Source organism: Miniopterus natalensis, chromosome 20 (assembly GCF_054644295.1).
Source record: "Miniopterus natalensis isolate mMinNat1 chromosome 20, mMinNat1.hap1, whole genome shotgun sequence".
NCBI classification, from domain to species: Eukaryota; Metazoa; Chordata; class Mammalia; order Chiroptera; family Miniopteridae; genus Miniopterus; species Miniopterus natalensis.
This window is the reverse complement of record NC_142100.1, coordinates 12,061,613-12,086,565: the sequence shown is the minus strand read 5'-3', so window position 1 is coordinate 12,086,565 and position 24,953 is coordinate 12,061,613. Positions and strand designations below refer to the sequence as shown.

At 49.4% G+C, this 24,953-nt stretch overlaps 1 protein-coding gene across 4 annotated transcripts; it reads left to right on the top strand.

Annotated features, from left to right (window-relative positions):
* Positions 1–581: 581 nt before the first annotated feature.
* On the top strand, positions 582–24,642 carry DGCR8 (DGCR8 microprocessor complex subunit). 4 transcript variants are annotated; one of them, XM_087828399.1, is made up of 14 exons: positions 582–689; positions 5,374–6,367; positions 6,811–6,970; positions 9,733–9,875; positions 10,039–10,321; positions 12,413–12,610; positions 12,873–12,974; positions 13,745–13,843; positions 15,560–15,642; positions 18,250–18,350; positions 18,691–18,797; positions 20,039–20,166; positions 21,464–21,577; positions 22,548–24,642. In XM_087828399.1, exons 2-14 carry the CDS (start codon positions 5,648–5,650, stop codon positions 22,629–22,631), a joined length of 2,322 nt encoding a protein of 773 aa, XP_087684525.1. In that variant the 5' UTR covers positions 582–689; positions 5,374–5,647; the 3' UTR covers positions 22,632–24,642. The 4 variants fall into 4 exon arrangements, with proteins under 4 accessions (XP_087684525.1, XP_087684524.1, XP_087684526.1 ...); XM_087828398.1 differs by lacking the exon at positions 582–689 and adding an exon at positions 4,020–4,953 and having other exon boundaries at positions 5,370–6,367; XM_087828400.1 differs by lacking the exon at positions 582–689 and having other exon boundaries at positions 4,020–5,597; positions 5,694–6,367.
* The last annotated feature ends 311 nt before the right edge of the window (positions 24,643–24,953 follow it).

The following is a 24,953-nucleotide window of genomic DNA, read 5'->3' as shown; positions in this document are numbered from 1 at the left end:
CCCTTCATTTACTTATATCCTCCGTTTCTTGAGGCTCCTGATACAGTATTAACAAGTGGAAAAGTGCCAGACAATTGAGGATACTTGTCATTTTTTTCCCCAATGATTCTGTTTAATGATGTTAATTGGAAAACTTCTGTGTGGACACTCTCCCCTGCACTGGCTACACTGGAGACGGAGGAAGCCCGGGAAGCATCCCAGCGCCCTCAGCTACCGACATTCCCGAGCTCCCGGGGTCCTCCGCCCCCCCCGTTCCCGGCATTCCCCGCGCTCCCCTGTTCCCGGCGTCCCCTGCGCGCCCCGTTCCCGGCGCTCCTCGCGACGATCGCCCTCCGCGCGGCGAGCCCCGCCCGGGCTGTGACCGTTAGCGCGGCCGCGGCCTCAGCTTCTGGTCCCGCCCGCGCGGCTGCGCTATTGGGCTGCGGGCCGAGGCCGCGAGAGCCCTACGCCGCCGATTGGCGCCCTCCGCAGCCCGCTCCGCGGTTTCCCCAATGCGGGGCGGCCGCGCCCAGGGATTGGCCACGCGCCGCCAAGGCCCGCCCTCCGCTCGCCCGCGCGGCAGGCGGGTCCCGCCGACCCGGGAGAGCCTGGGTGGCCTTTCTGGTTGGCGGTGGCGGCCGGGCAGTGAGGGTCTCCCCATTGTGGTCGGGCTGCGGGCAGCTCGGGCAGGCCGCGGGCGCCGGAGGTAGGTGCTGGGCGCGAGGGACGCCCGCGGGCCGGGCGGGCGCTGCGGCCTGCGCGAGGGCGCGCCCTTACCCTCTCGGGCGGAGGGCCGCGCGGGCCCCGGCGGCACGGCGGGATGGGGCGGGGCCGGGCGGGGTGGGGCGGGTGTGCGTGAGGAGGGCCTGGCCACGCGGAGTCTCGGCCTTTGTGAAGTATTAGGGCGGCGGGCCTGGGAGAGCGCCGGGCTGGAGTCCCGCCCGGCGGGGGGGTGGGACGGTGAGGTACTGTGGCCGGGGGGGCGGGCCCGGGGCCCAGGTGGCGCCAACGCCGGTCGCTTTCCGCCCAAGTTAACCGCGCGAGTGTCAAGAAACCCCTCGCCCTGTGGGCCCGAAGCCTTAGCATCGCTTTCAGGCGGGAAAGGTATGAACATTGTAGTGCTCGCTTAGGACCCTGCGGGAAATCTGAGAAGCCGCCCAAGTCTTTTCGTCCACTGAATACTCATGAATTGATTATCACATAGATAACCGGAATGTGCTTTTGCTATAACAATGATCGTGGTAGAAATAAATGTAAGGTGGCAACCTGTTGACAGTTGTACCTGTCAAATATCATCTGATGGACTTGGGTTGCTCATGGTAGGAATTTGATTTACGTTTTTGCATGTTTGCATGTACCTTGTTACCCGATGCTCGATGCTGGGCAGTCCAGTCTAGTGCTGATGACTGCGAGGCCAACTACCAGGACAGGACCCTCTCTTTCCTGGCAGCAGAATGGACTTCTCAGTCACCAGGCTGTGGGCAACCCCGTCACTGGCCTTCGCTCACCAAAGGGAGTGAATGGCCAGTCGTTGGTGCTGCCTGTGAGTTGGAGGATGACAAAAGGAATGGATGAGGTCATACTGCTGCTGGGCTGGGCGGGAAGCCGCAGGAGGAGAGGCTTGACCAAAAGGCAGCAGCCACAGCTTTGTACTATCACAGCTGTGCCTCCATGCCAGCCCAGTAAGTGGACTCCAACAAAGGGTGCTGTCCAAGTATGTTGGTTTTATCCCTGTGTCAGGGATTCAGGGAAGCCTGCTGTGAGTCTGCTGCTGGCTTACAGTCCACTTGGCAAGCAAGATTTGCATCCATGTGTTAGATCATCTGAAGCACTAGTGAGGCCAGTGGCAAGATGAACCATCTTTTGAGTCCTTTATGGCCAGGCACTGTGTGGGGCAGTTCCCAAGTGTTGTTTTATAGTTTAACCATGACCTTGGGGGTAGGAAACTTCTGATTGGTTTGCCCAGTCATGGCCTCTCCTGTAGTTGCCCTCCTCTCCTTGGTGATCTCATCCAGCTTCGTGACTTTAATGCCGTGACATCTCCATCCCCATCTCCAGCCCTAGCCTTCCATCTGAACTGCAGCCTGACTTTTCTAGTGGCCTCTTCCACATCTCTGCGTTACTTTGATGCCAAGTAGCCATGTCCAAACTTAAACCCCGATCTTTACCCCAAAACACTCCTCATGCTGCCTTCACCACCTCAGTGCATGACAGCTCTGTTCTTGAGCTTGGAGCCACCTGGATTCCTCTCAGGCCTACATACAACCCTCAGGACCATTTCGGCTTAAGCCTGGTAAGCCTCTTAATTCTTTTTGCTCTCACCCATGTCCTTCCCCTCAACCCCCTCCTAAAATTCTGGACATAGAATGGTTCTTTTACATTGCAGTACAGACTGGAATCAACTTGCCTGGGTGGTAAAACAGCTCCACCACTTTTCTAGCTGTGTGACCTTGAGCAAATTGCTTAACCTTTCAGTGCTGTGTGAGCACTGGAGAATGAAAATGCATGGAGCACTTAGAACAGGGTCGGCTGAGAGCTGGCTGCCACTGCTGTCCTTGGGTCATGTGACCTCACTGCTTGGACCTTCCTGTCCAGTGGCCCATCTCAAGACAAGAGCCAGAGTCCTGGTCTTGCTCACCCTCACAGACTTGGCTTCCTCTCATTCACCCTCGGCATACTGCTCTCACCTGCCACACCACACTCCTACCCCAGGGCCTTTGTTTTCTCTGTGTGCTTGGAATGTCCCTTCCTCACACCCCCGCTACCCACTTGACTCACTCTCCTTACCTTCAGATGGACACTGGCTGCGAGGCCTTTACTGTCCACCCTTTCTGAAGCTGCCTCCCCTTCCCCAGTTCCTTGCTTTGTTTTCTCTTGAGCACTTCTCAGTTTTTCGTAGTTGTTACTTGACCATCTCCTGCTAAAATGTGAGCTCTGTGGGGCACGAATTTTGTCTGTTTGGTGTCCTCAGCATCTAGGATAGTGTGTGTGCACCACATCGAAGGTGTTCAGCAAGCACTTGTTGAATGAGTAGTCAAAGCTTGTGGAGGGAAAGTAAGAAACTTGTCCAGGACTGCCCCACTGTGGGGTTTTGCATCTCGAGCTGTTGCCCTCTGGGGCTGGGCAGGTTTTCCTGATTTCCCAGGGAGCTCACAGTTTTCTCCACAGCTCTCCAGCCCCACCCTGTGCACCTCTTCAAGGCCTCCTTGTTATATTATCATTGTCATCTTTGCTTTGTGCTTCTACATGGCCGCTTCTTAGCCTTTTAACATGGTAGCAGGCATTCTCCATCTTGTACTGCCATTTATCTTCAATCCCCCCATGTCCTCATATCTTGCTCATTTTAGGTTTTTTCCCCAGCCCCTAGAGTCAGGGATTGACTCTAGCTGGAGTCTGGGCAGACTTGCCAGGTGTTGAGGGTTTTGGTCCTGGTCTGATCTGTGCTCTGTAGTACTGGGCATACTGACCTGCATGTCCTTCTCTTAAAATGATCTTTCTTGGTTGCCAGGAGACTGGCAGTACTCTACTTAGTGTTCCTGGTGCCTCTCTGGTTGCAGCCTCTTGTGTGTTTACTGCAGTTCAGTCTATCTGTCATTATCTGTGTGCTGCAGTTCCTTCATCCTTAACACCTTTGATGGACACAGCTCTGGGGAGGTACTGTGTTAAGTTACCACTGAAATCAGAACAGTAAGGACACCTTAGAATCTTGGAAATAGAGTGACAGCTCGGTGATCATTGCCCTTTCAACTGTGTCCAGGTGGTGGGGACCTTTTCTCCTATTCATGGTAGTGCCTTGGAGTGGACAGTATTTGTTGAATGAATTGATTAAATCTAAACAAGTTCCTGGTTTTTATGTTGTGCCATCTTCAAAGTACAACCACCACACCGTGTTCCTTTACCCCAAACTTTTAAAATGTGTGATAACTGCTGATTCCTGTTTGTGCAACCAGTCACGCTGCCACGTGCATATATGGGCATGCATGAGTGTATCTGTACCCCTGTGCATGGCATATTCATGTGTGTGTGTGTGTGTGTGTGTGTGTGTGTGTGTGCGCGCGCGCGCACCTGCATGTGCATTTGCTCTGATACCCAGGCCTCCTGCATACCTCTGGGATTTGGATTGCCCCTCTGAGCTGCCTTCTCAGCCTCGTATCAGCCCTTTTGTCGTGCTTCCTCTGGAGTGAATCTTCTCAGAGTTGTGTCCTCAACCCTGTTCTCTGTCTGTGTTCCCTTTCTGGGCAGCCTCTCTTCTGTGGTTTTGATGACTACCACCTCCCTAATGTGTTCTGGCCATTTTTCTCTGGGCCATTAACAGTTCCAGAGCTGTGGCCTCAGCACCTGCTGCACAGGTCTGCCTGGAGGCTTCATCTATTCTCTACTGGCTCCTGCCTGAATGTTGGAACATGTGTCCTCCAGGGAAAAGCCTCATTTGCTTTCAGTTACCTCTTGTCTGTGCTCTCCACATCTACCCATTCAGCAGAGTGGTTAGTTCGGTGTCTTCACTGTTCTTAAAGGCTCCTGTTCCTCTTTCACACCTTGGCCCTCTGGCCTACAGGACTCCTACACCTTGGGCACAGGGGTTAGTCTCCTTTCTCAAATAGGGATTAAACTGTGGCATGAGAGTCGCCTCACCTTGGGTGGCTCCTCATTGCCCCCAGGATGGAGCCAGGCTCCAGATGGTACCTAGAACTCCCTGTGCCTTGGCTCCAGCTGTCTCCTGCAGCTGCCCCACCAACCCTGGCCTGGCTCCCTTCCCACAGCCACACCCCCTCCTCTACTGGGAACAGAACCACGCCACCTCTGGCAACTTCAGCACGCTGCATCACTATCCCGGTCCACGTGCCACCTTGTGGGCCCAGGAGAGCCCTGGGGTTCCAGGGTAGCAGAGTGCCTGGCCGTACCTCTGAGGCCCTAGTGCTGCAGAGTTGAGCTGAGGGTCTCGTGCTCACCCTCTGACTGACCCAGCCCTAGCAGGTGAGTAGATTGATGTTGCTCTGATGGCCGGAGGAAGGCCACACACCTTATGTGTGTTCTGGAAAGGGCAGCCTTGCACCACGTGCTTGCTTACCTAATAAACTGAGTTAGTGGAATGCTGTGGTGAAGTTCAGTGTAGGTTTTTTTTTTAATCTTTTTGAGCCTTAAGATTAAATATTGTGTTTATGCTTCTGAAGTAGGAACTACAGTGGACTATTAAATAAAGTATTTAACTTTGGACTTACTATCATTTAGGTTCTAAGAAACAAAGTAAAGGCAGTTTGTTTTAAAGCCTAAAAGGTTCTCTTAGGCAGTATTATTTTCTTTGCTACAATGTTAATAGCACTTGACTTTTGGTACCAGGGAAGCGAAAGGTTTCTGTCATTTTGTGACGATGTTTTTAAATCTCTTTGCAGGTAGAAGAAGAAAGGTGCCACTTTGGCATGAAGACAGACTCGCTTAGTCGTCAGTCATTTAAGCTGAGTGCATTGTGATTTCCAATAATTGAGGCAGTGGTTCTAAAAGCTGTCTACATTAATGAAAAGAGCAATGTGGCCAGCTTGACTAAGCCGCCAGCGTGTGCAGCGCGGGCAGGACGGCACCGGGTCTCAACGGACTTGTGCATGTTAGCTGTATAGATTTATGTAAGGTTTTTAAAAACTGGTCTTTTAAAATAGTTTTAACCACTTTTACTATGGAGACATATGAGAGTCCCTCTCCTCTCCCGCGTGAGCCCGCAGGAGAAGCAGTGATGGAGAAACGTGCTTGCCCCCTCCAAGCGCTGCCCCGTGAACAGTCTCCACCACCTCCCCTGCAAACGTCCAGTGATGCAGAGGTAATGGACGTTGGCTCTGGTGGTGATGGACAGGCCGAACCCCCTGCTGAGGACCCACTCAACTTCTACGGAGCTTCTCTTCTCTCCAAAGGATCCTTCTCTAAAGCCCGCCTCCTCATAGACCCGAACTGTAGTGGCTACAGCCCGCGCACCGCCCGGCACGCACCTGCGGTCCGGAAGTTCTCCCCTGACCTTAAGTTGCTTAAGGATGTAAAGATTAGTGTGAGCTTTACCGAGAGCTGCAGGAGTAAGGACAGGAAGGTGCTGTACACAGGAGTGGAGCGCGACGCTCGTGCAGAGTGCGGTCTGGCCCTTAGCCCTGTCAGTGGAGACATGCATGCTTGTCCCTTTGGCGGGAGTGTTGGTAATGGGGTAGGCATAGGGGGTGAGAGTGCTGATAAAAAGGATGAGGAGAATGAGCTGGATCAGGAAAAGAGAGTGGAGTATGCAGTGCTCGATGAGTTAGAAGATTTTACTGACAATTTGGAGCTAGATGAAGAAGGAGCAGGCGGGTTCACGGCTAAAGCAATCGTGCAAAGAGACAGAATGGATGAAGAGGCCTTGAATTTCTCCTACGAGGTATGTCGGTGACCTCTCCTTTGGAGTGCTCTTAACAAAACCCAAAGAGAGGTGTTTGGGAACTGCAGCATCTTTTGTAAGCTGATGTTGCAGAGAAAAAAAGCCCATTTGAGGTGGAATAACGTTAATGTGGAAAAGAGACAGCCATAAAGAGTCCAGATTTTTAAATTAATAAAAAGTTTGGCTGACAGGTCAGCCTTGTACCTTTTACCCAACCTGAGTTGGAAAGTGCTGCTGAGATGTGCTCCGGGACCAAGCCTTTTGGCTTCAGTTGTTGGTTTCATCCTGTTTGTTTTTCAGATGATCATGCACCATAAAGGCACATCTAGGTCCCTTCCAGAGTGCCTCATTTCTGTGTCCTTTCTCACTAGTGTCATTAAGCTTGCCCATGGTGCAGGAATGTAGGTGCCAGGGCCATGGTGTCTGAACAGTATGTTTTGCAGGATGATTTTGACAACGATGTTGATGCTCTGTTGGAAGAAGGCCTTTGTGCTCCCAAAAAGAGGAGAGTGGAGGAGAAATATGGAGGAGACAGCGACCATCCATCTGATGGAGAGACAAGTGTGCAGCCAATGATGACCAAGATTAAAACAGTGCTCAAAAGTAAGTTGGGTAAAAAAGTAGTGAGTGTTCGCAGAAGTGTAGGTTTGAGAGCCTTTTGGAATACCAGACAGCAGCGTGCGCACGCTTTTGAGGGCAAGATAATCATGTCTGATGAAGGAAAAACAGATGAGACCCAAGGATGCACCCAGAAGCACTACCACCCAGATGCAGATCATGGTGTGTGCTGTGGAAACCAGAGAGGCTGGTGTCTTGGAGAGGAACTGGGAGGGGACCCCTGAGGAGGGGACATTGGTGAGACGACAAGACAAGCATCCAATGTGTAGAGGCTGAGGCTAGAGGTGGGTGCTCAGCATGGTGGCAAGTGAAGGTCAAGGTCCAAGTTCTAGACTCTTTTGCTCTCGGGGAAAGCCACTAGAAGAAAGCAGATTTTGAAAACAAAATAAAACAAAAGATGGTAGATGGTAGAGTAAGCCTTATTGTAGCATAATTGCTCTCAATAAAAAATCTTAAACCTAATGATTTGGTTTTTAAAACAAACATATATTTTAAAATTAAAAGGATACTGGTAATTTGGAAAAAATGTATCTTTATAGCTGGTGGGAAAAAAAGCATACAAATATTAAACAATTTTTATCTAAGTGCATGGCTCCTGTGGCTGCAGAATGACATGCGTACTTCAGGTGGGCATGGTGGGAGCTCCTGGTGTACAGGTGGAGATGTTCTGAAGGTGCAGGCAGTGGGATTTACACTTGGGTTTGAGGACAGTGTGGAGAGCAGTGGGGAGACACCCAGAGTTTTGTTTGCCAAGCTCCTTTGCCAGTGCAGTGCCAGTCTGGAGTCTGTTGGTTTCTGTCTATCCTGTCCTGGAGGCACCTGTGAGTGTCCAGGTGGAGATGTTGGGCTGGGCAGTCGGACAGTGGAGAGGGGCTGAAGAGATGCTTGGGGACTCAGGTGGGCAGACAGGTGACAGCTTAGGCTGAGGTGCAGGGTGTAGAAGATGATGAAATGTGATGGGAGGAAATCAAGGGGCAGGTCGTATGCATTCTCCCCTGGCTGTGTAGTGGATGTGTCAGTGGTTGGCAGGCATGTCTGCCCGTGTTGGCTAGTGGTTGGAATAGGACAGGTGTTGGATTCATTGATTGCCGACAGAGATGAACTTGGGTCTTATTTCCTGAGAAAGGGTTGAGGGGCAGTCTTCACCTCGGTACCTCTGGCAGATTTGCTTTGTGCTCTTTTTGTGGTTTCAGCAACCTCATTCTTAGCAGATAAAGTTGTGTCGGTCCTGAGCAGTGTACAGGTTAGCAGTATGCCTGGCCACTTGGCCTACCTGCATGGGCACTGCCTTTCACTCTGCAGCTTCACCATCTGGCAGCCTGCCTGGCAGTGGTGCCTCCCTCTTAGGAGTGCAGTTTGGTCCTCATGCTCACAGACTGCATATGAGTGGCATGTAATCTCTTTAGACAGCCAGGGCAACTTTATGACCACTCGTAGTCATAAATGAGTGGCCCGGATGCACCTGTGCTTGGCTTGTATTTCATTTGCTTCTTCTGACTTAGCTCACAGTTGGTGTAAGGCAGCTCTTTGGCCCTTGGCTCACTGGGGAGAGTGCCTGACAGGGTTGATGCACTTTTGACCTGGAGCACTCCCTCCCAGGGGCCAGCTGTCCAGTGTAGGCCACTGTGGGTGTCAGGCCTAGGGCCAGCCCTCCTTTCTGGGTGGCGACCTGATACTGGGGTGCCACTCCTTTTCATGAGAGTCAGTGGTGCTGTTTTCATTGTGTATATATTTTTGTAGATTTCATTTGCTTTGTTTCCAAAAATTTTAACTTATGCTTTTCCCAGCAGCTGGGCTTGGTATCAAGTGGATAACAAGTCTTGAGCTTTTTATTGATTGCCTATAAAGCAAGGAAGGGGTTGTGAGTAGTGTTTTAAAACTGATTTAGAAATATACTAACTTGAATTAGTGTTTTGTTGTTGTTTTCAGTCCTCACCCAAGGGTATTTTATCCATTGCCTCTTTTTTCTTTTCTTTTTTTTTTTTAGAGAGAGTGGGAGGGAGGGAGGAAGGACAGAGAGAGAGAGAAAGAAACATCAGTGTGACAGAGACATCGATTGGTTGCTTCCTGCTCCAGCCCCTACCAGGGCCATGGATCGAACCTACAACCCAGATACTTCCCTTGACTGGGAATCGAACCCATGTCTGGTGCACGGGCTGATGTTCTAAGCACTGAGCCATGCTGGCCAGGGCTGAAGTAGTGTTTTATATGCTGGTGAGAGTTTTGCAGCTTAGTTACAATGAAAGTTTGTCATCTGGTCCAAGGGAGTAGTGTTCAACAGATGTGCAGTTTATTTGCAAAGCTTGCCCAGCCTCAGGGTGTCTCTGACCACAGCCAGTGCAGGAAGGTGAGCAATTGAGTGTCCATGGTCCTCACTAGCTTTGGAGGCAGCCCCGAGGCTCCTTCATGCACCACATGCTGTTCTAGGCATAGCAGTAAAAAGTGAGCAAGGCAGGCAGCTCCCTGCTGTCAAAGAGGGACTTAGACTCTGTTGGTTAAACCCAGATAAACAAGTACAAGGAGAGCACAATTTCATGCACAGAACGTGCTGGGAGGTACCAAGCAACAAGACAGGGCTGGGATGGGCTCTATCCGGAAGGTGGGGCACTTTCCTACTTGCTTAGTTCTTAGAGGTTCTTTTCACTATTTGGTCTGTTTTACCGTTTTTATCTGCTGTATGTCAATTTAAAAAAAATCCCAATAGCTTTTGTGTTTTGCAAGTGATTATAGGATGTTCTTCTGTGCAGGTCGTGGCCGCCCACCTACAGAACCATTGCCTGATGGGTGGATCATGACATTCCATAACTCCGGAGTCCCCGTGTACCTACACAGAGAGTCTCGGGTGGTCACCTGGTCCAGACCATACTTCTTGGGAACAGGAAGCATACGGGTAGGGAATGCATCAGTCATGAATTTAGTCTTGTAAATTCAAAGACAAGAACGTGCACATCTGCACACACTGCATCATATCCAAGCCGAGGCAGGTGAAATACATCAGATATTCAGACATCCGGGTTCATGCTTATAATCTGTTGCAATTTTACTACCCACAGAAACATGACCCTCCTCTGAGTAGCATCCCTTGTCTGCATTACAAGAAAATGAAGGACAATGAGGAGAGGGAGCAAAACAGTGAGCTTGCCCCTAGTGGGGAGGTATCCCCTGTCAAGCCCCTCGGCCGATCTGCAGAGCTGGAGTTTCCCCTGGAAGAGCCTGACTCCATGGGGGCCGACTCGGGGCCCCCAGATGAGAAGGACCTGCTGGGAGCTGAGGCTGCCCCTGGGGCCCTGGGGCAGGTGAAGGCCAAAGTTGAGGTGTGCAAAGACGAATCAGTTGGTAAGTTTCCAGACTGAACTCTTTCTTTCCCCTTTGCCACCTTGTACTGTCTGCAGGGATGCTACTACATTCCATGCCTTCCCTGGATCCCCTTCCTTCTGCTGATGACCACCTGTTCCTAGTTATGTCTGTGAGGAAGGGACTGCTGAGACCTCTGTCTACCTCTGCATGGCTGGAAAGGCCCATCTCCCTGTTCTTTGGAGAACCTACCTGGGTCCCACGCCCTAGGCCCCTGCTCTTGGGCTCTGCAGGGTCAATATGGCCAATGCTGCCGTGGTGATGGCTACTGTTAGTGTGGACTGACCTTTTCTCTGGTCATTTTTATGTTCTTTCCTGAAGTCTTTTTTCAGTAGGATGTATTCTGTGTGACATTTTGATTTATCCTGATGCACTCAGAGTGGGCTGCTTCAATCCATGGACTCATTGTTGGGAAACTGTCATTATTTTGTGGACATTTCATGCTTAAATCCTGCAATTGCGGGTGTGTGTTGGTGTTTCTCACTCTTCTGTGTCTTTTAGGTTAGTTCTACCTATTTAATTTTATTTTTTAAGCATTTTAATTAAAAAAAAAATTTACTGTTATTTTTATTCCTCACCCAAGGATACGCTTAGAGAGAGAGAGGAACATTGATGTGAGAGAGAAACATCAGTTGATTGCCTTCCATACATGCCCTGACTGGGGAATTGAACCCGCAACCCTTCTGTGCACAGGACGATGCTCAGCCAACTGAGCCACTCCAGCCGGGCTACCCATTCAAGTCTTAGTTGTCTCGTCAGTGATGGCAAACTGTTTTAGTACACCTGCTAAATCTTTTCAAAGAGGACTTTGTGTTTTCAGGTTTTCTGATTGTATTGCTGCTTGGCTTGTCTCATAACTATTCCATGTAAGGAGCCCTAGAATTGCTAGCGGGGGGGAGAAGCAGTGTGCTGGTTGGAGCCTTGGACATCTGGGGAAAGGGCAGTCTTACTGGTCTCCCAGTTCCCCCCAGTGGATGGACCTGGTCTCCCCTCAACTTGTCTGCCTGGTATGCCTTCCTCCCCTATCCAAGTCAGCTTCCTCTGTCTTCTGTTGGTGTGTTGGGGCTTTTCTCAGCGACCTAGCTGGAAGGGAGCTCTCTGAGACCAGTTTATTTTTTCATACCATCTTTTATGCACGTGTAAATGAATGTGTTCCCATTTTTCTAAAACACCTGCCTCTCAATTCTGACATGTTCTGTGAGAGGTGACCACTGGTACTTATTTCCAGAGTCACTTCTCTGCATTCATATGTAAAGAAGTATGTAGTTTCAGTTTATAGTTAAGTAGGTGCAAGCATATTGTTTTGCATTCTTTTGTTTTAAAACACTACATCTTGGTCTTTGTACACATAACCCCTGTCTCCACCTTCATGTGGGACTTCTCTTAGGGCTGGGTGTGATGACACGCTTGAGTGGTAGGAGGCAGGCAGGAAACTGTTGAGGCTGATGGGAACCTCTAGGAAGTCCTGGGGAGAAGGGGGTAGTAGGTGTAATGGTAAAAGTGGGAGGCTCCTGGAAACTTCACTGAATGGTGGGGTGGAGGAGTACTCAATGGAGGCAAGACACTTGGATGAGCTGTGGGTCTGAGCCAGGGACCAAGTGGGGAGAGGCATGATGAGTACCAAGGCCTGAGCTGCCTGAGTGTGTGACTGAATTTGGAGGCTGCCAGGGTGGCTGGAGGGGAGAGAGAGAGCAAGATGGGCAGTGGATGCACAGCCCCCCTGAGTGCCTTTGGCAGTCATGTCCCTGTTTGATATGGGGGTGACAGCCTTAAAGGCCATCTGATTTTTTTTAAGCATTATTTCTTTTTTTAAAATCCTTGTTCTTGCTTCAAATTAACTAAAAGAATATCCCAGAAGTTTGTTCACAAGGACCTGTCAGAATAATTTGAGCTGGCTGAGTGAAGGGACCTTTCTTTGCTTTCCATGCCCTTCGAAAGAGGCACGGAAAGAGCAGTGGGTATCGCATGGTGGGGCCTGTCTGATGGGCAGGCCATCGCTGTCCTGTTCACTGGGCAGAGGAAACAACTTACATTGAAAATTAGTAATTTGGTTCTCTGGTAAATCTTTTACAGATCTTGAGGAATTTCGGAACTACCTGGAGAAGCGTTTTGACTTTGAGCAAGTTACTGTGAAGAAATTCAGAACTTGGGCCGAGCGGCGGCAGTTTAATCGAGAAATGAAACGGAAACAGGCGGAGTCCGAGAGGCCCATCCTGCCGGCCAATCAGAAGCTCATTACTCTATCTGTGCAGGATGCACCCACGAAGAAAGGTGAGTTGAGGCTTGTAAATTGTAACATTGGCAGAGTGGTTATACTGTTATTTTTCATTTGATGTTCTTAAAATGTATACTTTGTGTGTGAGTTGCATTTTAATTCAAAGCTTACATTTACCCTATGAATGCAGAGGTCCAACACATTCATGGCAGTGAGCCTCTAATTCAATAACTTGGTAACTTGGATGGTGCCAGGTCCCGAGTGCTAGCTTATAGTGGGGTTCTCAGACTGTTGTTGAGCTGGTCCTTCTTGTCACAGAATTTGTCATTAACCCCAACGGGAAATCCGAGGTCTGCATCCTGCACGAGTACATGCAGCGTGTCCTCAAGGTCCGCCCAGTTTATAATTTCTTTGAATGTGGTAAGTTTGACTTTCCTCGTCTCAGTCTTAAAGTCACACACCTAACTTCGGTCATGGCTGGGGAGGAGGGAGTTGGCTGTTTGCTGGGATAGAAATGAAAGGGAAGGACAGGAGAAGGATGTTGCGGATAGACAGTTCATTTTTATGGAATGTGTCCAGCCTAAGGATCACTGCCTCTGCTTCCCCCTTTATTGTTCATACGCCTCCCTCCCCCCATCATCTTTTGTTCCTTGCTCCGAGGAAGGCCTCCCACTGTCTCTAGGCTCCCCCAGGTGGATGAATGGACTTCAGGCCTGCACTTGCCATCAGCTGTCTCCTGTTCTTCCATGTCATACCTTTGTGAAAACCAATTTGTGTTCCCTTGGAAGCCAGAACCTAGGAATTACTAATTGTTTTTCATGTCATTTCTTTGGCTTACTACATTTGTGCATCCCTGCCTCTCACAGTCCTGTCCGTCTTTCACAGACGTTGGTACCTGTGTCTCTGTGTCTGACCTCTTGTTTCTCCTCCAGCTCACTATCCCATGGTTCCCCTTTCTTGAAATTTTCTTGTTGTGTTCTCTCCCTGCTGACCATCTCAGTCCCATCTCAGTGCCTCACGGAGTCCTCAGTTCTCTGCCTTCCAGCAGCAGTCTTGGCCCCAACTTGTCTGTTGGTATGAGCAGATTGTGTGTGTGTGTGTGTGTGTGTGTGTGCGCGCGTTCACGTGCGCACAAGCCCGCTTTTAATGTCTTGCCAAGTGTGTTTTAAAACAGTAATTTTAATTTTAAGAGAACCCAAGTGAGCCTTTTGGCGCCTCGGTGACCATTGATGGTGTGACCTATGGATCTGGAACTGCAAGCAGCAAAAAACTTGCGAAGAATAAAGCTGGTAATGTGCCTGCTTAGGTGTCAAAGCCCCATGCTACCCGCTGTGTCTACCCCTCCTCTTGGCTGGGGAGGGCTGAGCAGCAGCCCAAGCGGGAGGGATATGGGTGGGGAAAATCCATTTTGTTTATGTAATTATCTATTTTGATTTTTAAAAATTATGTGCTCATTGGGAAAGTTAAATATAGAAAGTAAAATCTGAGAAATAAGAGTTGTTTCCTTCTCTACTCATTGGCAGCCAGGCTGAAATCTCCCAACCCTTTTTCCTCCCTACTCACAGAGCTGACTTGGCTGTGCTGGGCACATGTTCTAGAGTGGGTTTGTATTTAAACAGCAAAACGTGGGCATGCTAGGAGATGAAGAACAGGTGAATCAGCATGCTGTTGGCATTCTCTTCAAGTGGTTTTGACATTTGTGAGGATGATTTCCTGAGTCGTTCAGACTCCAAATTTGGGACTGCCACTCATTGAACACATACCAGATCCATGGGAAAGCTTGTTTTCTGGTTAAAATTCATTGCTCTTTTTGACTGTGTATGTGCTGCTTGCTTTTGTGCCCAGCACTAGTAGTTACTGGCATTCTTTTCCAAAAGCTGTTTACCCCAGCATCAGGGATATTTGGCCTCTTCTTAGGAGTGGACCACATTGCAGGGTAGATGTGTGGTGCACCCTAGGCCCTGGTACCCATAGGTCAGTTCTTACAGTTTCTACCATTCCTATATTACTTTCCAGAGCAGCTCTGCCCTTCACAGAATGTGAACTAAGTCAGTTTTGTTAAAGTCTCACTGGGTCTTAGGTCAGTGAAAATGTTTTTGCTCATGGAACTCAGTGTTTCCCTTGGTGTTCCTTTCTTTTGATGGTGTATGCTGAGTACAATTGGAATAATACATTATTGTCTGTCCTTTCTCTGTGAGGCTGTGCTGGGCTCACATTGCGCCTCGTTCTCTAGGAAAGCCTTTTGTCCGTTTTTTGAGAAACTCTGCCAAAAGACTTTTTCAGCTCAACAGACTGGGTGTTATTGGGGCCATGGAGCAGATAAGGCACAGAGCAGGGCCCAGCATGGGGGGTGGAGATATTGTGGTGGCAGGACCCTTCTGCAATCTCCCCTTGTATAGGGATCCACTTCTGCCCAGACCCCAGCTGCTCTCTACCTGCAATTGGATGTCTTGCTAGCGCTACAACCCTACAGGGTCAGACTGTCACACACACCCTTCCCCCAGTGTCCCACTTTCCCATCCCAGTGGTGAGGGGCAGCTTTGCTCACTCAGGCATCTGTACTCAGCATGGAGTCATCCCTGTGCTCTGTCCTGCAGATGCTTTCTCCAGGGGATCCATCTGATCTGGCTGCTTTTCCCTGCCACATTCACACAACCTGCTCAGTTTGTAGTCCTCCCTACTTGGTTCAGGTTCTGCTGAGCCATTTGCCTGCATGTCACATGATTCCCCTGAAATGCACATTTTCTCTTCCTTGACCTGCTACAAGTGCCTCAGGGCAAAAGTGCCTCAATCACTACCTCCTTTTCTTAGGATGTGCTCTTTTCCATCCACTACTGTCCCTGTCTCTAAAGTACTGCTGCTCCCTGGGGTCCTTGTGCCCCTGAGCCATGGGGTCCCTGGGGTCCGTGGTCCTCCCTGTGGAGGAGCCAGTGTAGCTTGCTCTGTATTTGGGAAGGAGGCTGGACCCAAGCCCTCATCCTCAGGGTGGTGGTTTTTTTCCACAGCCCGAGCTACTCTGGAAATCCTCATCCCTGACTTTGTTAAACAGACTTCTGAGGAGAAGCCCAAAGACAGTGAAGAGCTTGAGGTGAGTGTCATGACTGCCCTGTTTGGAACTGTGATTCCAAACTAACCCTGTTAGTGCAGGCTGTGCTCAATGATTTAATTATCCAAGCTTTGGATATTTTCCTTGTTCATATTTCATAAAAGGGGAAACTTGCTTATCTTTGTGTCAGCATGGGAAAAAATGTCATTTTTATCCTATTTTTGTCCCCTGTGTCTTGTAATTGGTAGTAGGAAGTTGCTTTTGAGCGATAAATGTATTTGGAAGTAAGTTGGCTCTCTCCTTGTAGTAGATTTGTGGTAAGAATGAACCTTTGAGGCAGTCTACAAAAGTTAGATTATTCTTTATGTTAAATATCACTTAAAACTACTTGTGAACCTTTTTTGGGTAAATCTGATTCTATGATTTGTAACAAGGTCTTCTCAAACTCTGAAGAATGCATTTTATAAATAAAAGCTTTATTGATATAATTTATATACCATAAATTTTACCCTTTTAAACTGTACAGTTCAGTGGCTTTTTGTATGTGACCATCACAACAGTCTAACCTTAGAATATTTTATTAATAATTCCCAATTCTCCCCATTCCCTAGCTCCTCAACACCTAGAAACTACTAATCTACTTTCTGTCTCTATACATTTGTTACTGGCTGTTTTATGGATTTGCCATTTCTGGACATCTCATAGAAATGAACTGGCTTCTTTCACTTAGCGTGCTGTGTTGTTTGTGGATCGTATTAGATTGAGGATGTTTTCTTCTACTCCTGGTTTGTTAAGAGTTTTTGCCAGGGATAGATGTTGGATTTTCTCAGATAGTTTTTTGGTATCTGTTGAGATGATTGTGTGGTTTTGTCTTTTACTTTATTAATATGGTGATATATAACATTGGTTTTTGACCATGTTTTTTTTAAAGCTGAGATATTTTAGCCCGGCCGGGCGCTGCTCAGTGGTTGAGCGTCAGCCTAGGACCCAGGCAATTGGGGTTTGATTCCCTGTCAGGGCACATGCCTGGGTTGCAGGCTCAATCCCCGGTTGGGGGCATATAGCCTCTGTGCTTGCTTACTTTTGTGTTTGGCATCCTGTAGTTCCCTTAGCAGGAGCTGCCCAGTTTTCACTCTGGCCAGCATGGCGACCCAGGGCTTGCGTGTTCCATGGCTCCTCCAGCCTTAGTAGGATATGTGTGTTCCTTATCCTGCTAAGTGATATATTCCCCCTTAGGTATAATAGGCATTTCCTTTAGCTCTGGTTCCCTGTTCTACCTTAGCTGTGGGTTGGTTGGTACACAGATATTTTAAAATTTAGGCATTAGTGACCAGAATTTTTCTTTTCCTTTTCAATTTATTTTTAAATTTATGTAGAGTTAAATTCACTTTTTGGTACAGTTCTTTGAGTTTTGACAAATGCATAGTTTTGTCATGTAACCAGGAATACAATCATGACACAAGACATTTGAAAATAGTCTCCCCCCCCCCCCCCCCCCGCCAATTCTCTCAAATTGTCTCTGTAGTCAAAACTCCCTCCACCTGTATACCCTGATAGGCACTGAACTATTCCTATAGATTAGCAGTTCCAGAATATTCTGTCAATGGAGTCACAGGGTAGGCAGCTTTTGAACCAGGCTGTGAGTGCACATGATGCACATGGGACCCTCCGTGCCGGTGCCTGTGTCAATGGCTGGGTTGTTTTACTGTTGAGTAGTGCCCACCACAGGGCCCTGTGGATGTGTTTCCCCCACTTGAGGGGTATAGGGCATGTTCCCAATTTTGAGTGATTAGCAACAGGGTGCTGTGAAGCTGTCCAGGTTTCCATGTGAGCATTGGTAACCACTTAGCCTGGGCTTGCTGGGCCATACATTAGATTTATGTTTAACTGGAATTGCCTTTGCACCTTTATCAGGAGCCAAGTGATGGTGCATGTATGGGTCTCTTTCTGGACTTTCCATTCTGTCCCCTTGATCTGTGTGTCCTTTCACCAATTCCACATTGTCATGATAACTTGAAGTCTTGAAATCAAATAGTGTGAATTCTTTTTGTTCTTTTTCAAAAACACCTTTCCATATGGAATTTAGAAACATTGTCAATATATACAAAAAAATTCTACTGGGATTTTGATTAAAATTGTGTTAAATCTATAGATACATTTGGGGAGAATTGCTATTTTTAACAACAGTCTTCTCATTTGTAAAACCTCCATTTACTGAAGTTTTCTTTGATGTCTTTCATTGATGTTGGTCATTTTCAGCACAAAGATCCTGCAGCTTTTGTTTGGCTTACCTTTTCTTTTCTGTAATCTCACTTATGGTGATCTTCAGGTTTTTCTCCAGGATTGCTTATCTTTAGATTTCTGACTAATTGTGTGAAATCTAAAGATTCAGATTCAGAAAAGGCTTCCCAGGCTGGCTAGCTGTGCAGCCCAGGCCCTCACTGCACCAGGGTCTTCCACCCCACGCATGGCACTCTCATCAGCCTGGTGTATAATAGCTCCACGTTCATATCTCAGAGGCTCAATGAAGTGGGAGGTGTGTGGTCCTCTGTGAGGTGATAAGGAGTACAGGAAGCCTCTGGGGAAAGCAGACAGCATGGGAACAGCTCTGCAAGGCCAGTACTTAGGAGTGGCTGCTTTGTTTTGTAGTATTTTAACCACATCAGTATTGAGGACTCGCGGGTGTACGAGTTGACCAGCAAGGCCGGACTGTTGTCTCCCTATCAGATCCTCCACGAGTGCCTTAAAAGGTAGGATGGGGGCTTCCTGTCCTAAGTCAGGTCGTGGGAGCTTCTATTTGGGTACCCAACATCTTTATTGGCTATTTATCCTGGCTCAAGAGGCAATGCTAAAGTCTGAGGGCCATTGCAAGTGTTCCTGGCATGCACAAAAGTGTCTCTGCCTGGTGGTCCATCAGAGCCCCATGGGATCAGTTTGGGTGTACTTGGAGAACCTCATCCTCTTCAGCTGAGAAGCAGTTTTGGGAAAAGGGTTGGCATTGTCTTCAGAGAGCCCTTAACTTTCTGGAAGCAGCTGTTTCCTCCTCCTCAGCTGATGTCACCTGTTGTCTTTGTTGTTGTTTTTTTAAAGAAACCATGGAATGGGTGACACATCCATCAAGTTTGAAGTGGTTCCTGGTAAAAATCAGAAGAGTGAATATGTCATGGCGTGTGGCAAGCACACAGTGCGAGGCTGGTGTAAGGACCCCACCCCTTCCTTGCCACCCACCATGCTGTCATATGACAACTGGGGGCGTGGTACCCTGCTGGCACTCCTCCGTGTGGTCTCTGTGGGAGTTTTGAGCCCCTTTTCTTGGTCCCCAACCACTGCTCTACTGTTGCTCCCAAGCTCCAGCCATGTGCACTGACTGCCTACAGTCATGTCCACCAGCATCTGACATCAACATCTGAAACACAGTCAGCCTGAGGCTTGACTTTGGTAGTCCTGTCTAAGCTGCCTCTGTCCTCCCTCTCTTGGGCTTGGACTGGTCATTCTGGCTAGGCCTTGTGTTCCCTTCCTACCATCTCTGCCCCCTACCAGCTCTTTGTCCCTGTGGTAGGTGGGGGCATCCTACTCAAATGCCAGCAGAGTCTCTGCCCCGCCACCCTCTGCACTCCTGTGCTAGGCATGTGCTGCCCCTCTGCCTTCTGGTTTGTGTGCATTGCTTATGCTCTTTACCTAATTTGAGTTTTGAAGTAACCATTTTTTAAAATATAATTTTATTTTAAAAGAAAACTTTTTGTAACTAATATAAACATAAAACCACTGTCATGTAATTTAGAAGGCAGTGTACAAGTTGGCCCTGGGAAAATTGCAGAACCCCAATGAGACCTGGTGTGCCCTGCGCTCCAGCAGACACCAGTCACTCTGAGAAGTGCTCCTAAGTTGGTGGGCGGAGCTTGAAATAGAGGAAGGATCCTGGTGCCAGGACACTCTCCTCCAAGCCCGCAGGCCCTGTCTGGAATCGTAGCTGGCCTTGCCTTCCCTGTGTTTAGAAACTTCCTCCACAGCACATGTATACCCTCTGGAAACTCCTTCTGTTGGCCTTCCAGTAAAGCCCTCCTCCCATGCCTGCCTCCAATGAGCCTCAGGACACATGCTTCATGACACCGAGTTGTTGCTTGTCTGTGTGTCTGGAAATATGGGCTTGTGGTGAGAGGGGGAACTCTTAAGTTTTGTGACCTACCTTGGTCATGTCCTGACCTCCTAGAGCCTCTGATGGACAGTTCTGTGAAGTGGGCTAAGAGCGGGTCCTGGTTTAGGGTTTGTGAGGTGCTCGTGCTCAGCTTGGTGGTGGAGCACTTCTCTACCCCCTTCCCGTAGAACATGCCTTTAGCTCGGGGGGAGGGGACAGATGAGTTCCTTTTTAGGCAAGATGGCTGTGTGGACAGCTGGATGTTTGTGACTCCCTCTCTGCATATCCTTTCCCTCTTCACAGGTAAAAATAAGAGAGTCGGGAAGCAGTTAGCCTCTCAGAAAATCCTGCAGCTCCTTCACCCACATGTCAAGAACTGGGGGTCTTTACTGCGCATGTATGGCCGTGAAAGCAGCAAGATGGTCAAACAGGTAACAGGACTTCTCTCCCAACCCTGGAGTTCATGCCTGGGGTCCCACTGTCACAGGGGACAGATTCAAGCAGCTCTGCTCTTGTTCATGGCTACCTTTCTTGGGTTCTCTGCTGGGTCGTTTCTGTGACTTTGCTGGGGTGGGGGTTATCCCTGCCCAAGGGGCCTAGTCCTGGCTCTGGCAGTGTGGGGAGGGGACTAGAGTAGCAGGAGGTGCAGATGGTGAGTGCTGCCAGCCCTGAGACCTTAGTCCAGTGACAGGAGCCCTTGTGCTAATTTGAGGCCACATAGTGGCTGAGGGAGAATGAGCATGCAAGGGCAGCTCTCTTGGTTACAGTCACTGACCTTTAATTCAACAGCCTGTGTGTGTCATCTGTTTTGTTTCTGCTGCTTTTGCCAAGATCTTAAGATTTAAACCAATACCCTTAGGTTTGTGTGCTTTGTTGGGTGGAGGGAAGTACTGGGAGGTGAGTGTTTACATTTTTTATTTTTCCCCTGATGTTTATAGAAATGGTCTGGGTTATCAGCACCCCAATTAAGTGGAGGGGTGGTCGCTGTAGAGGGTGGGGACTGCATGTGGTGACTCCAAGGATCATGCTGTGGACCCTCAAACCATCCCTGAAGAGGTCCTTGCTCTGGGCATGATAAGGCGGGTGAGGGAGGTGATGGCTCCCAATATCCTTAGAGTAACCTAAGGAAATGTGTTGTTGAGAAAACCTGGATGCAGTGCAGATGACACTGTGCCTTTTATGTATGTCTTCTGTGCGTCCTCTCAGGCTAAGATTGAGGGGGGGGAGAGAGCCTGCTTTGGGCCGTGGGTGGGAACCTTTCCTAAGCTGGAGGGTGAGGGATCCAGCCCAGGCAGTCCAGCATGTGGCTTTTGGAGAGCAGGTGGGGTCTGGCACCCTGGGAACAGCCGTTGTCCTGAGAGATGGACGGCCTCAGGACTGTTGGGTCTTGCACTGAAAGTCTAGGGCATGCGGATAGCTTAGTGGCTGGGGCTAACAGCCTCCCAGCCTGGGTACCACTCCAGTCTGAGGGCTCTGGGCACGGTGAGTGCCTGGCTTACGGCTGTGTCTGAGGCTGTGTCCAGCTTCCTTATGCCAGGGCAGGAGCAGAGACATCTGGGTACCAGGGTGCTTTTGTCCTGTGAAGGGAGGAGGTTGTGGCTTTCTGTCCACTGAGGATGGGGCAGTGGGGGCAGCATGGACTGCACAATGTTCTCTGCACAGGTTGAGGGTGGGGCAGCTGGTGTGGGGTCCAGGGCAGTCCTGAGATGGAGGCACTATGCTCCCCAGGAGACCTCGGACAAAAGCGTCATTGAGTTGCAGCAGTATGCCAAGAAGAACAAGCCGAACCTGCACATCCTGAGTAAGCTGCAGGAGGAGATGAAGAGGCTGGCCGAAGAGAGGGTGAGCACAGGCCATGGCTCCTCCATCCCCTTGTCCCCAAGGCAGGGGAGGGGATCAAACTGTGTCACACAGTGGCAGCTGTGGGAGGAAAGCCATCCCCTAGAAACCCATCACTGGCTTTTGATACCCTAGCAGTGCCCAGTCACCTGAAAGGCCTTCCATTAGATTTGTTTTTCCTTGAGCTTTAGCATTCGTGATAACTTATGCTGAATCACTATTTTATACAGATAAATGAGAGCTGGCAGCCCCGGCTTGTGATTGTGAAGGGCCGAGCTTCTTGTATGCTTTGGGTCCCCACTTGGTGCTGGCTGTTTGAGGGCAGGACCAACAACCCTGCCCCCCTCCCCACCACATACACTCATGGTCCTTGTGGGTGACAGACTGCCATCCTGGACCTCTTCCTCCTGGAGTCCTCAGCAATTCTGAGGGGGTAGTATGGTTCACAGTACAGTTGAACCTAGGTAGGGCTCAGTCCCCGTGCAGCTTTCTAAAGCCACCCACTCGGGAGGCCTCTGGGCTCAGACCTTTTCAGTTGTGATATCAGCCTGGGCCTGTATAAACCGTGAAGGAGGTACCTGTTGTCTTTGTAGGCTTCTGGGTCCAGGGATCCCTTGCTCCTGCCCGCAGGTGGGGGTAGGGAGAGAGACCCACCCAGGTGGCTTATCCCTGTTGGCTTTGACCTTGGCCCTTCATTTTTTAGTGTGTGTCCTGATTCCCAGGGAATCATGTGGTACTCTGATGGCATCCAGGGTGACCCTCTCATCCAGGCTCCTGCCCAGCCCACTCCTCAGGCCTTCACTCTTTCCAGCCTGAAATTGCAGAGCATGGGTCCCCTCCTACTCCAGAGACTGCCTGGCATCAGTCTGCTGGTCTCACTTCCTACCCACCCATCTCCCTTTGGAGCCTCTTGCCTGAAGCTTGGCTGCACTTGTTCCCACCTCACTGGCATCCCTGACCATTTTTTTTCTAGGAGGAGACGCGGAAGAAGCCCAAGATGTCTATTGTGGCATCTGCCCAGCCTGGTGGCGAGCCCCTGTGCACTGTGGATGTGTGAGGTAGTGGTGGACCAGGCATGAGGGCTGCCTGCTCTGCTGCTGGGGAGACTATGCACCGCTCACTCTGCAGCCTCTCACTTCTAATCTAAGTTCCTCCCCTGCAGTCCCATGTCTGAGGGCTGGGGCCAGAGGGGTGGGGCTCCAGTGTATGGTGACAGCCAGGGCCACATACTGTACCGTTTCCTTGTGGGCCACCCACAGGTCTGAGGACATGTTCAAGCATCAACTTATCCTGCCTGCACAGGTGGAAGCTGAGCGTGGAGATGACCTCTGCTTGTATGGATTTGCTGCAGACTGGTTTTATGAAGGTTTTTATGAATTTTAGTATGTAACATGCACTGACAAGAAATGATAGTTGGATGACAGATGAAATGAGAACATGATGGCCAAGACCTATGGCACCCTGTGCCCAGGGCTCCTGCAGGCCACTGCAGGGACCTGGTCAGAAGGCATATGCTGGCACCCCATCCCCTTTCCTGCCTCCTGTGTTTTTCCTTTTTCTCTGAAAATGTTATAATAGGAATGAGTATTTCAGACCATTTTGGTTTAAAATAAACACAGTTTTAGCATCAGAACTGTTTTTCAGAGATTGCAGGCAAATCATCAAGGTGATTATTATTTAGCCAGTGAGTCTCTTATTGCCCAAGCCCTGAGCTGGGGTGTGGTTCATTTTTCTGAGTCTTTTTAAAACAATTTTTAAAAATTTTTTATTGCTTTGAGAGAGGAAGAGAAAAAAATCATTAATTTGTTGTTCCACTTATTTGTGCATTCATTGGTCGATTTCTCGTATGTGCCCTGACCGGGGATCGAACCCACAGCCTTGGCGTATCAGGATGCTACTCTAAACAACTGAGCTACTAGGCCAGTGCTTTCTGAGTGAGTCTTAATGCCCTGAAAACACACCTTCTTAGACACCGGGGCCTGTTACCTTCACTGGCTTCTGGCAACTTTTTACTAAAGATTTTTGCACAGTCAAGTCCCTCTGTCCACCCTTCAATTTTTAAAGCTTTTATGGTATTTTAGCATTTGGAAAGAAACTTTTACAGTGTGTAGAAGATAGATTTGGAATCATGTAGCAGATATAAACAATTAATGAATTTTAGCACGTGGATTTATTTAAGAGGAAACAAAGACCCTTAGTGCAATCCATTCTTGATCACAAACTGGCACTCCTCTCCAGATTTGGTGCAAGCACATGGATGGTAGCTTCACTGGATTTCAAAGGCAGCCACCCTGTGCAGCCAGGCCTGGTAACCAGCTCACTCCTCTGACCAGCAGCCTGTGCTCTCCACCTGGCCCCTGTGGACAGGTGCAGGGGTAGATGTGTGTGTGCTTGGGGCCCTGGGTTGTCCCCACATGCAAGGTACTGGTGGTTAGACATTGGTTTCCTGTTCCCAGCACCTATTCTGGGTGCCACATGCTCATGGTACACTGCCAGATACAGGAGCCCAGCACTGGGTTGCATTGTTCCATTCTTTGGGTGTGCCTGTCCACCACATCCCGCACAGATGGTGTTTGTTTCCAGGGAGACAATTGGTGGTTGCTTCCAGGAAGACAATGTTGGCCTTGTGGGCCACCCAGTGTATCCCTCCCTCAGCACCTATGTGACCAAGGTTGGCTTCTGTGTTGACCTTTATAAAACAGAATCCTCAATCAAGTTGCTGTAATTATACACTTGCTTCTGTCTTGCCTCCTGTCTGCAGCTGTGAATAATCATTTGACTGTGACTGGTTGCCCCTAAAACAGCCAGATGCGCCATTGTGAACCAAAGCTTTGTGCACGTGTTACTAGAAGTGGGTGAGCCTCACTCTTGGCCCCACCATATCCTTCCTCTGTCCCATGTGTGGGTGTGAGTGTTGTGTGCACACAGCTGTGCTGTGGGGGTGGAGGGCAAGGAGAGCCTCTGCTGATGCCACCTCTGTGCATCATGTACCTCCCAGGTGGTGGGTGGGCCATGGCTGTAACATTGAGCCTTGATTGTCTGGACACATAAAACAAAACTGTCCAAAAGGTTCTGACTGGTGTTTTTTTCTAACTGTGGGAGGGGCCTTGTGGACCCTCAGTTTGCCAGAACCTCTCTGGAGCAATCCCCAGTAGGCCTAGGGCATTTGCCTGGATATAGCTGTTCCCTACAGTAGCTGAGCCAGCAGCCCAACCAAGCCCCTTCCTTGGTCTCCCTTCAGAGCTCGGGACTAGCTAGGGATAGAACAAGGTTAAGGGTCGTCCTCCCTTTGGTGCAGGGAAAGTGGGGGCTAGACAGACAGGGCTAGCCCCTGGCTCTGTACGCTCTACCCCCCCCCCCCCCCCCCCGGCCTTTGTGA